General features: G+C 33.3%; 1 protein-coding gene across 1 annotated transcript; it reads left to right on the top strand.

Moving 5' to 3' along the window:
• The first annotated feature begins 1,015 nt into the window (after window positions 1-1,015).
• LOC21386318 (jasmonic acid-amido synthetase JAR1) lies at window positions 1,016-5,717 on the top strand. The gene is made up of 5 exons (XM_010097408.2): window positions 1,016-1,209; window positions 2,019-2,326; window positions 2,469-2,570; window positions 2,859-3,643; window positions 5,150-5,717. The coding sequence occupies exons 2-5, from the start codon at window positions 2,031-2,033 to the stop codon at window positions 5,689-5,691; spliced, it is 1,725 nt and encodes a 574-aa protein (XP_010095710.1). The 5' UTR covers window positions 1,016-1,209; window positions 2,019-2,030; the 3' UTR covers window positions 5,692-5,717.
• Window positions 5,718-12,249: the final 6,532 nt, after the last annotated feature.

Here is a 12,249-nt window from a genome sequence, read left to right as displayed (position 1 = left end):
CAAGAAAAAGAGTTCTAGAATTTATTTTGATTTATCATTAGTTGAAACAGAAGTCATTAGTTGAAACAAAAGCCAATAGTCGAAATTAAACCACGGAAAAACATCACTGGAATTTTGTATCCATTAGTGGAAATTGAAGCCCAAAGAGAACTGTTATTAGACTTTGTATTGATTGAAAGGAAATCAAATCAAATTGAACAAAAACCGCTACTGGAATTTGTACCGAATTATGGAAATTGATGGGATATTTGGTTAAATCATGATTTAAATCATGATTCGTTACAGTATTTTTTCTCATAAAAAATATACATAAATTAAAAATAATTCTAATCATATGATTCTAATATATAAACCAAACGTCTCCTAATTCAAATAAAATAACTAAAAATTAAGCCTTATTCTCTAATTAGCTATTAGAACTTATTTGAAGTTATGACCTCGAAACTTGCAAAATGTAGCATTTAATCTTCAATGGGGTAATAATATTGTGTATGTCCTTGGGGGAGCAATTTCATAATTTCACATTAAAGATAGATTCATAATCCTTTTCCCCATTTGACAAAATAACGTTCATAGTTTGACCAAGAACCTAAAATCAACAGCGAACAAAACAAGAAAAACTAAAAATAAAAATAAAAGATATGTTATTTAATTTTTTTTTTTTCTTCTAATCTCATTTTAGCGTTTATTTATATGTCTTCTTCTTTTATAATAAGGATATTTTGTTTGTCCTTTCTCTTAAAATATTAATCTGAAGAAGATAAGAAGGAAAGGTAATAACGGCAATTTGGCAAATGCAGCTCTGAAATATTGCAGATTTTGCCGAAAATCCGTGGGCAGAATCGTCAATTCGAAAGACCCAAGAAAAAGAAAATAAGAAAATAAGAAAATAAAAGGAGAGAGAAAAATGGACGGCGATGCATTGGCAAAGCAAAGTAACGCCCCATATGGATGGATGGGTTGGCTATATAAATAAGTCTTCTTCTCATCGAATCTCTGCGTCCTCTTCACATCTCTTACCCAAGTCCCAAACACTTGCCAACATTTGTCATCGCCGTAGAAAAGAAAGAAAAGAAAAAAAAAATCTCTCTCTCTCTCTCCTCTTTCTTTCTCTCTCTATATTCCTGCGAGGTTCTTCTGCGTGCTCTGTTGTTAGAGTTTGGAGTTGCATCGAAGTTTGTGAATTCCTAACGTTTTTCTCTTCACTGTGTATGTTGTCTTGTCCACACTTCATCATCATCTTCTTCTGTTTCTGCTTATGTTTCTGTTTTTGTTTTCTCAGTCAGAAGAGTTGACTGTTTTAGCCGTTAAGTTTTCTTCTTTTTTTATTTATTTAAATGCAGGTATCGAATTTTGTTCATTCGATACTTGGAAATTTTCATCTCCGAATTCTGTTTTCGTTTTCGAAGAATTTTTTTTTTTATTTTGGTTTCCTGTGTTTGTTTTTTTGGCGCTTTTGAGGGACACTTTGGCTTCTTTCTGAAAAAAGCCTCTTCTGTTTTCCATTTTCGAAAGATCGTTCCTGTTTGATCCTTGTTTGACAACTTTCCGAGTTCGTTTTGCACGTGGTTTTTGATTCTCCTTTTCTTTTCTCTTTACTTTTATTTTTTCTTGTTTGAGTTCTAAATCTCACTTTGTACTTTAACACTTTGATTAATTACACTTGAAGGTTTAATTAATCCTTTTATCCCAATTTGACTTGATTTTTTTCTCCGATTCTTGATTTTTTCGGGGCTTTGTGCCCGGAAAATTTACGAGAGTTGACTGCCGTAAAACAAAGACAAAAGCTTCGGAATTGAAACATTTTGACTTCATTTTTTCGTTCTTCGTTTTCCCTGTAAAAATCTGTTTGTTCGTCGAGAAAGAGGAACATAAGATAACTGCGTGATTTTCAACCTTTTTGCCATATATGTCCCTCAGTACCTTTTTTTGGGGCAGCAAAGACGATTCGCTTTTTCATTATTGCTGACAATTGTTTGTTTGGTTTGTCCTTATTTGTTTTTGTTTGGATTTACCAGAAGTTTGTGAGGATGTTGGAGAAGATCATGGAAGATTTCAATTGGGACAAAGTGATGGAAGAATTTGAAGCCTTAACGAAGAACGCTGAGAATGTCCAGAAAGAGACTCTGAAGCAGATTTTGGATGAAAATGGTTCGGCTGAGTACTTGAAGAACTCAGGCATCAATGGAAGAACTGACCCAGAGAGTTACAAAGCTTGTGTTCCTATTGTCACTCACAATGATTTGGAGCCTTATATTCGGAGAATTGTTGATGGGGATTCTTCTCCCATTCTCACTGGAAAACCCATCACCACAATCTCACTGAGGTAAACTGTGAGAATGTGTTCTATCTTTTTTAGTTTAGTTTTTTTTTTTTTTTTTTGACTTTTTATTGATTATTTTACATTTTTTGCTACAGAAGTTGCTACTTACTACTACCCTTCTGAAAGTTTTTTTAAATTATTGCAGTTCTGGTACTACTCAGGGAAAGCCTAAGTTTGTACCTTTCAATGATGAATTGATGGATTCTACTATGCAGATATACAGGACTTCTTTTGCCTTTAGAAACAGGTATCATAATTTTTTTTTTTTTAACTTTTTTGGGGCTAAAGTTTTTACTGCTAGTAGCCAAACAAAGGGGAAAAAAAAATAGTACCCTTTTTGGGACTGACTCATGATATATTCGTGATTCTATTTAATGCCCATTTTAAAGCACCCTTTTGTTCTGATTTAGAAAATTCAGAGCGATCGTGTGTTGTCAAAAGCTATACAGATGCTCATCTTTTAATTCTCCTCCGTTATTTCTCTCCTGATGTACAATTTTTTTATTTTTTGCTTTTTTGGTTCCCTTTTGTGCAGAGAATATCCTATCAAGAATGGCAAGGCCTTGCAATTCATCTATAGCAGCAAGCAATTCAAAACAAAAGGGGGTCTAGCTGCAGGCACAGCCACCACAAATGTCTTCCGCAACTCGCAATACAAGAAAACAATGAGGTCAATGCAGTCTCCATGCTGCAGCCCTGATGAAGTGATATTTGGTCCTGATTTCCACCAATCACTCTACTGCCATTTCCTATGCGGCCTACTCTTCCGCGGAGAAATTCAGTTGATTTCCTCAACATTTGCTCACAGCATACTCCACGCATTCCGGACCTTTGAGAAAGTCTGGGAGGAACTCTGTATCGACATTCGAAATGGGGTCCTAAGCAGCCGTATCACTGTCCCGAGCATCAGAACCGCCATGTCGAAAATGCTCAGGCCGAACCCCGAATTGGCTGACTTGATTCATAAGAAGTGTTCAGGGTTGAGTAACTGGTATGGTCTAGTGCCAGAACTTTTCCCTAATGTGAAGTACATTTATGGGATCATGACTGGTTCAATGGAGCCATACTTGAAAAAGCTGAGGCACTATGCAGGGGAGGTTCCTCTTGTAAGTGCTGATTATGGGTCTTCTGAAGGATGGATTGGAGCTAATGTGAACCCAAAATTGCCTCCTGAGTTAGCCACTTATGTTGTGCTTCCAAACATTGGTTATTTTGAGTTCACCCCTATAATGGATAACATTGGTCCAGATACCGAGCCTTTGGGTCTCACTGAAGTTAAGATTGGTGAAGAGTATGAGATCCTTGTCACCAATTTTGCAGGTATTTTCTTATCTGAACTTTTAATTTTAGCAAATTATCACTCTTTGGTCCATCTGTTGAATGATTATTGTTTCTTTACACCATGCTTTGAACTTTTTTCTGTCAATTATTTTCCTCATCTTTCTAGCACTAATAAATTGGCTTCTAGAAACTCTTAAGACAACTGCCTTTAATGTTCATCATGTGATTCCTGTAGTTGGGGAAAACAACTTCCGTCTTTGGACGGTATTGCTCCTCTCCACACCGTGTATACTTTTTTAATGTTGTTTTGTCCCTCTTTTGTCTTGTGCAAGTAGATTCTTAATTTGCTATTTGACATGACTAAACCAGCTGGATACTACACTTTCTCCCATATTTGTTTTGGATAACAAGAGTGTTGATTAAATACAGTGAAAAGCTTTTAAATAATTAGTGTATTAATGAAGATTCATCCTCTACTGTTGTGGCATATGGCATATGTATTGTCCACTTTGTAATGCAAAACATTATAGGTAGCACGAAAGCCCATGTGAGCACTCTTAATTTTTTTTTTTTTTTTTTGGGTTCCCCCGTTAAATTCATATATATAGTTGTCTGGACATTTGCGCAACAATTTACTATAGAATGCTCGAGCAAATGTGTTTATGTATATGCATATTTATATTGGATGAGAGAGACGCCTTTGTTTTATGTGCTGTTTTTTATGCCTACTTGCAAATAATTATTTCTTTTTTCATTTGTTTAGTTGTTTTTTTATGTTCATTTTGATCTTCTTATATGTACCAATGACTCGATGAATAGTTAACGGGAAATGTTTCCGAATATTGAATTCTCCTTGCTTTTTCTTTATTTGTGATATTTTATCGACACCTGGAAAGGTGTGCTGTTTTATTAATGTTTTAAGATTTAAGATTTATTGTTGGTATTTTACTGTCGTTTCCACAGTTGGGCTTGAGCCACCTGTGAAAAGATAAGAGATGGGTTTGAAATGCTTAAAAGTTAACGTGCCACTGCTCGTGCATTAATTTAAAGATTGGAAGATTGGGTCAATGATTTCACTTTTTGAGTCTTTAGAATACATTGGTTGAAGAGAAATTGGTGCCTATCTATGCTGTATGGCATAAGGACTTTCTGGTAATTTTCGTCGTACATGTGATACACAACCCCCTTTCGTTTCTGTGTATATTAATATATTATCTATCTATTGACATTAGAAAATATAAAAGACAAAAAAAAAAAGTAGGTAGTGGTTAATTTTGTACGGGAAGATTTTTAGTTATTGCTGTCTTGTTGATGACTTGAATTCATTAATGTGGACACTGCACAGTGACGAAGACCAATCTGTATGCTTAATTGTTGGATCCTTATCCGCAACATATGACTTGCCTCCTAACGTTAATTTTTTATGTTCTCTCTCTGCATTGAATCCTAAATATTATGAACAACTTAAGAATTAAATGTGTAGATTTGACAATTTTTGGTTTCCTTATTTTGATTTCTAAAATTTTTTTTCTGATTGTTATACAGGTTTGTATCGGTACAGACTAGGAGACGTAGTGAAGGTAGTCGGATTCCACAATGCGACTCCTGAGCTCAAATTTGTGTGCAGGAGAAACCTTCTGCTTACTATCAACATCGACAAGAACACCGAGAAAGATTTGCAGCTAGCCGTCGAAGAGGCAGCCAAGCTGCTAGCCGGGGAAAAGCTAGATGTCGTTGATTTCACAAGCTATGTGGACTTGTCCACTGAGCCCGGCCACTATGTCATCTTTTGGGAGGTGAGTGGTGAGGCCAGTCAGGAAGTTCTAAGCGAATGCAGCAACTGTTTGGACAAAGCCTTCATCGACGCTGGGTATGTCAGCTCCCGCAAGGTCAATGCCATAGGCCCGCTTGAACTCCGAGTTGTTCGGAGGGGAACCTTTCAGAAGATCATGGACCATTACCTAGCTTTAGGATCTGCTGTTAGCCAGTTTAAGACACCGCGCAATGTGGGGCCAACCAACAGTGTGGTTTTGCAAATCTTGTGCACCAACGTTGTTAACAGCTACTTTAGTACTGCTTTTAAATGAAAGTTATGTGGGGATTGCCGTCTTTATCCCATTTAATCCACTCCAATCTTATATTTAGCAAACCCTATTGTCAAAATTGTCTGCTCTTTGACAAGAATGTCCCTGTTTGGATATTTTAGTTATTGTGACCCGCTTCCAAAAGATAAAAAACTGTTTGAGCAAAGTGTCCAGCTTATTGAGCCTCAAAACTTTGACTTCTAGTGTAGCTGTCTAGTGATGAATGCTGGCACATATATTCACCAGTATATATGTACATACATATATATATATATATATATATATCGAACTTTTTCTTGCATCATTTTAGTAGGAATTGACAGTCAGAGAAGCTAAATCACATGAGGTGTTGCCGTGAGGTAAGCATTACAATTTGAGCCAAATCCCAAATGCCTTTTTTTTAGTGGGATATCGTGGAGGAGATGAGGACATAAACGAGGATCAATACAAAAAGGTTAAATACTAATCGTAATATAATGGGTTATATGACATATGACGATGATTCCTCTCATCGTCATCCTATATGTCGACTTATATGCACTCAAATTATGTTCTTTTTCTATAAAATGTTTTTGTTTTTTTTTTTGGGTAAATACTTTCTACAAAATGTTACACACACGCGCTGATATGCAAAAAATCTAACAGCAGATTCCTATGGAATCCTCTAGCGTACATATGTTTTGCTACTGCTCCTTCACAGTTGGTTGATCATATTGGCTGGTGACTGGCATCTCAAAAAAGGGTTAATTTTGTCCATATTGCTAAAAGAGAATATTTTATAGATAAAATTAGTTTTGATTATTCTCTTTTATAGTATTACTGTGACATGATCAACAAATGTACAAGTCATTATAATCTGACATGACAGTTACACAAAAGAAGATAATAAAAAATAAATTATCTTTAAAAAAATCTTCTCTGATACGCGAATTTACATGTATATCAGTTTTTTATCAGTTAAATTTATATAAAAATACATAAAAATGAAACATATATAAATTTAATAATTAAAAAAATTTAACCTACCGATATATCATCGCACAAGAGAATCTTCCGTCTTTAAAATGCGTTTATTCTCTAAAGAAAATACGTTTATTAATACTAATAAAAAAGTAACCCTCTCCCTTTCAAAAAAAAAAAAAAAAAAAGTAACCATCTCAAAATATGTTTATGTGAAGCTAGTTCCCTTTTTTTTTTTTTTAAAGTGGTGGAAATTTTCTCGTCCGATTTTATTTCATTTTTATCTTCTTAAGGTAATTTGAGACAATTACTTATTTTCTAAATAGTGATTTTCACTGGTATGCATGCATTTCGTTGGAGTTGGGCGTGATACAATCGTGGCCACCATACACGTGGAGTCGGATGCGTAGTTGTATTTATTGGTCACAGCACTTTTCGCTTCCAAATAGAAGCGAAAGAAGCTTTAGCAAACAGCACTTTCAAGTATAAAAGAAGCACAAAGAAATTAAAATAGTGAATTAATTACTTTTATAGTTGTGGAGATCTATTTGACAATCATGATGTGGCCCAAGTAGCTTCTGAGAAGAGGTGGATCATGATGAACAAAATCTTATATTATTCGAGGGAAGGCAAAGATTGACATGGCTCGTAATATTTTTTTATATCTTTAACAAACATAATTAAGTATTTTCATTTGTCTTGTGTGTAAAATTCTATGTATGAGCAAATGACTTATGGCTTTGGTTATTTTTGTTACATTTTTTTAAAGGAGTTTTTCGTGAATATGTCCCACTGGTGATTACACTGTCGGATAGATTAAACCGAATAACCTTTCTGTCACTCACATGCAACAAATGTCCAAATTGCAGAAATTTGGATTTATATGAAACCCATAAATCAGTTATATCATCTTCTTTTTTTCTTTTTTTTTTTTTTTTTTTTTAGAGAGATGTTTCTGAGGAAGTATGCAATTATCCACTAGAATCAATTGATGTTTTGTGAGAAAATAGAGCGCCAAAAGATTATAGTTCTGGTATAATAGTTGATCAAAAGTGTGCGTGTTGTGAGGGTGTTTTTGTAAAAGAAAGTTTTAGCACTTTACAAGACAAAATAGCATATGTGGTTGATTTACATTCTACATTTATAACAAGATACCAAAACAGAAATGTAATTGGAAATTTGACCCCTATACTTCTTTAAAAATGCGGATCAAGATTTAGGAAATATAATTATGAACATGAGACCAATCAAATTCTTTAAAATTTCAGTGTTAAATTCTTAATCTTATTGTGGGAAGGGCATATTTAAACAAGCGGATCTGTCTTTTTCTTGGGCAAAGGTTGAACTAGTTGAGTATGTCTTTTTCTGATAAGGGAGACACCGCCGTGTGAAAAGACGATAATAGGCCCATTATATGGGGTGGGGCCATCATTTGTTACCGCAATAGTCCTATTTTGGAAAAAGTAAACAGACTTTAGGCCGCGCAAAGTAAAAAGATGGAGCGCCCCAATCATATGCCAGCTCTTATTTACAACTCAAGAAGCCATAATATTACAAATCATTGTCAGTTTGGGACACAGACACACATGCATGGTTTTTGTGACTGAAACAGTCTAAGGACTAAGTGAGAGAGAGAGAGAGAAATTCAAAACAAAAATGATGAAACGGACATCCAAAGTGCAAGAAGAAGATCACAAAGAAGAGAAGGAATTGGAATTGGCAATATGGGATTGTGGTAGTCCCTTGTATGACTCCTATGAATTGGTTTCACTTAGTCATCTTATCGAACGGCACCTAATGATCCTGCCATCTCTAGGTGGATCAAGGCGGTTCAATATCTCCCGATTCTCTCGTCCGGTCGATGTGGGCCCTCCGATGAAATCGAATGTCGGAATTAATACTAAGGTGGCCAAAGGGTCTTCCATGGTGGCAAGCTTGAGTGAATTCATGGAAAGGAAGATGTGGAAGAGGAAAGTGTTTGGCCAGAGGAAGGAAAAGACCAAGAAAATGAAGATCACTAGTCTCTCTGGATTCTATAATAGGATTCTTCCATGGAAGAAATAGAAGCATTACAGGTAAATTTTGATCAATATCAAATTTGATCTTATGCGTAAGAATGTACACATTGTTTTTCTTCTTATGTATGTTTTTAAGATTTATTTTCTTTTCTTCTCAAATATAATTGTATGATTGGATATTTTTGTTTATAAATGCATAAATCCCAAGGTAAAAACAGATTCTATCTAGTTATTGGTATATTGTTCATCATCTTGCAATAGTAATCATGGCTAAAATTGGGAAATTTCTATCAATTTTTTTCTTCAAATTTGGTCATGAGCTATGGCTGTATATATGCAACTGTTACTAGCAATGTTTGTGCCGTAGTGCGTGAAACAAACTTTTGGTGTGGACTTTTTTGCCCCCTTTTTTTACTTGTATCATAGAAATGTGTAAAGGGGGAGAGTGGTAAGGAAATCAGCGGGAAGAACTTGAGACCCGTAGTTGTTTAAGAAGACTGTATGAGAGAAAAGAAGAATTGTAATACTTAAAAAGAAAAATCTAATTGTAAGCTCTCCTTATTTGAAAAGATCATAGGAGAAAATGCATACCAAACATAATGAGAAAAATGTTATTTTCTTCCTCTCCATTTTCTTCATGTAAGTTATATAACTTTCTTTCCGTTATATTTTCATTTCTTTTCTAAGTTGATGTGAAATTACCCTCAGTAATTTGCCAACTAATAGTAGCTTATCACATGAAAGTTTTATAAATTAATTCTAGTTTTGCATGACTAATAAGGCAATATTTATGGTAGGGAAGGTTTTTAAACGCTATCAGTAGGTAATGTTGTTTTAACCATTAGATTAACTTTTTATCGGTCAAATATGCGGGTGTCTGTAATAAAAATTTAAGACGCGCAACATAAAATTACTTCAAGTCGCAAATTTAAATTATTAAAAAGTTAATTCAACGGTTAAAAAGCAGTCCTTGCTGACTAATAAATACATGACATCAAAGTTGGATCTTGATAATTAAGCTGAAATTGGGTTCACATTTGTCTTTCAATGTCAAGTCGATACCACAGCCGAAGTACTGTCAAATTTTGGGCTCCCTCTCTTTTTCCCTCTGTTGCTATCTCCACACAATGGTAATGGCTGCTGGAGGCTACAATTTAATTATGAGAAATTTTATTTGCATCCCTAATATTCGTGAATACCCCCACTAAATTAAAATTTACTTTTATTATAACTTTATCCTAAAATAGAATTACGTTTAAACTCATTAAGAATACATCTTTTTATATGTAAACCACATAAGCTATAATACATCTTTTTATATATAAACCACATAAGCTATAAATAGAAATTTTGGTTGATTTTTCATATAACAATGCCTAAGAGATGACTTCTAAATTCATATTTTTTTAGTTTTGCTAAAACTTTTTGGATATTTTGATTGTAATATTTATGTTGAAAAGATTTTAAAGCTCGTTTGCTATGCTATGCTTGCACACCGTAAGTGTTTTTCTTGGCATATGGATTTTTTATCCCTTGAGAACGATAAAAGCTTATATTATTGTTGAGATTGGTTAATTATTTTTTTCTATAAAACATGATAAAATAAAAATGAAAAAGTTGGTTGGGTTGGGGTATGAGAAGGTTAGAGTGGGAATCATATAAAAATTGTCTATAAAAGGATTGATTTTTTAGATATATATTAGGAAATATTCATTAATTGGGGTGTATCTATAAATTTTATGGTACAAATATAACTACTCTAATTATTGGTATGATGGTATCTTGCTATTTCTATCACTAGTCTCAATGATTTGAAAATTTTCTATCCCGGCCGATTCCATTATACTACGCCTTTAGTTTAGCATTTAAGAAAAGTCAAGGGCAAAAAACAAAAAAAACAAAAAGATAAAAGATAAATGGAATAAGGTGAATAGAGTAATGTTTTGTTTACCAAATTATATATCTATTAGTTGTGTGGAGTTCTCGGGGACCAACAAATAAATGAATTTTTTTAATAGAAAATTACGTAATATGTCACAAAAATTCAACACCTTTGCATTTAAGTCATCTTTGTTGATTTTCGGGGAAAAAATATATATTTCAGTAAATATCAAAAATATTCTACCATAATACTTTCTAAAAATGTCCGGTTATATTTTTTGAGAAGGAAAAAGAAAATCTAATAAGATATTTTAGTGAATTGAGTATTATAGATGATAACTTTATACTATTAAATGGTATAAAGGTAAAGGTCACATCGTTTAAGTGATGTTTTTGTATTTCTCTTGCTTTCTTTGTAATCTATCTCCCCCTAAACTTTCAGGAGACAGCGCAAATCCTCTTTCTTTTCACAGGCCTAGTCCATTACGGAACTTGAAAGATATAGTCAGAAGTATGGCCCACAGTTCGTCCCTTTCCACTGTCCTCTTCTATTGAGCTGGGCCGAAACTTGAAGCCTAATCGAAAAAATGAAGAATTTAGCAATTACTCTTTATTCGATAAATATAATATAATTTTTAAGTCAATGATAAATATCTTAGGAGACGTTTGGTTCATGGATTAGAATCATAATATTAGAATTATTTTCAATTTACGTGTATTTTTTGTGAGAAAAAATATTATAACGAACCATGAACCATGATTCGAATCGGGGTACAAATCCCCCAACTAAACAACCCATTAATTCATACACTTTTAAGGAGTATTTATCAACCTAATCTCATCATAAAGGCCTACTATAGTTTGACTTGGACCATGAGGGCCGCCTAAAGTGATTTTTCAAAAAATAATAAAAAAATGGTAATTTTACTAAGTACTTTTTAAAAGTGCATCGGTCAAAATTTTTACCATTTACTCTTAATTTAAAACTTTTTAAATCAAATAATTACACTAACAAAAGAGTATTTGTCAAGAATAAGGGGTAATTGGACCATGAGGGCCGCCTAAAGTGATTTTTCAAAAAATAATAAAAAAAATGGTAATTTTACTAAGTACTTTTTAAAAGTGCATCGGTCAGAATTTTTACCCTTTACTCTTAATTTAAAACTTTTTAAATCAAATAATTACACTAACAAAAGAGTATTTGTCAAGAATAAGGGGTAGAAGTCCAGACTCATGCACTTTCAAGAGTAAATTCTCTATTTTTTTCTTAAAAAAATAAATAAAGGGATCTCTCGTCAAAATAGAATAAAAATATGAGATATTTAGGCAATATGTCATGGATTTTAGAGTTGGATTGACTTTTGTCATGAGTACTAAAATTATTACAAAATATACCACAGTGACATTATTTAAGTTTTGTATACTAAGTAAAATTATACTTGTACTTTTGTATATTTCATTCAGTATCTTTAAATTTTGTGAGAGTTTTGTGATTTTTTATGTATATATTTATGATTTTTATGAATTTTACGAGTTTTAAGTATTTTTTATTGTGACATTCTCCGCATAATTTATGTTTATTGGCATATGTCAATCCAAGTCTAAAACTTGTGGTGTTCCTATAAAGTGCTTTAAAATTACCTAAGTTTAGATCTTAAAAAATATTAATGAAACAAACAAGTCATTACAATAATAAATTATG

The sequence above is a fragment of the Morus notabilis genome, unplaced genomic scaffold, assembly GCF_000414095.1.
Source record: "Morus notabilis unplaced genomic scaffold, ASM41409v2 Scaffold3452, whole genome shotgun sequence".
Classification (NCBI taxonomy): domain Eukaryota; kingdom Viridiplantae; phylum Streptophyta; class Magnoliopsida; order Rosales; family Moraceae; genus Morus; species Morus notabilis.
This window is presented reverse-complemented; position numbering and strand designations above follow the sequence as displayed.

Bases quoted from the DNA above. Each gene is read 5' to 3' on its own strand.
- LOC21386318 (XM_010097408.2), top strand. From the start codon at position 2,031: ATGTTGGAGAAGATCATGGAAGATTTCAATTGGGACAAAGTGATGGAA. The intron at 2,571-2,858 runs GTATCATAATTT...CCTTTTGTGCAG, and splicing joins TCTTTTGCCTTTAGAAACAG to AGAATATCCTATCAAGAATG. The intron at 3,644-5,149 runs GTATTTTCTTAT...ATTGTTATACAG, and splicing joins CCTTGTCACCAATTTTGCAG to GTTTGTATCGGTACAGACTA.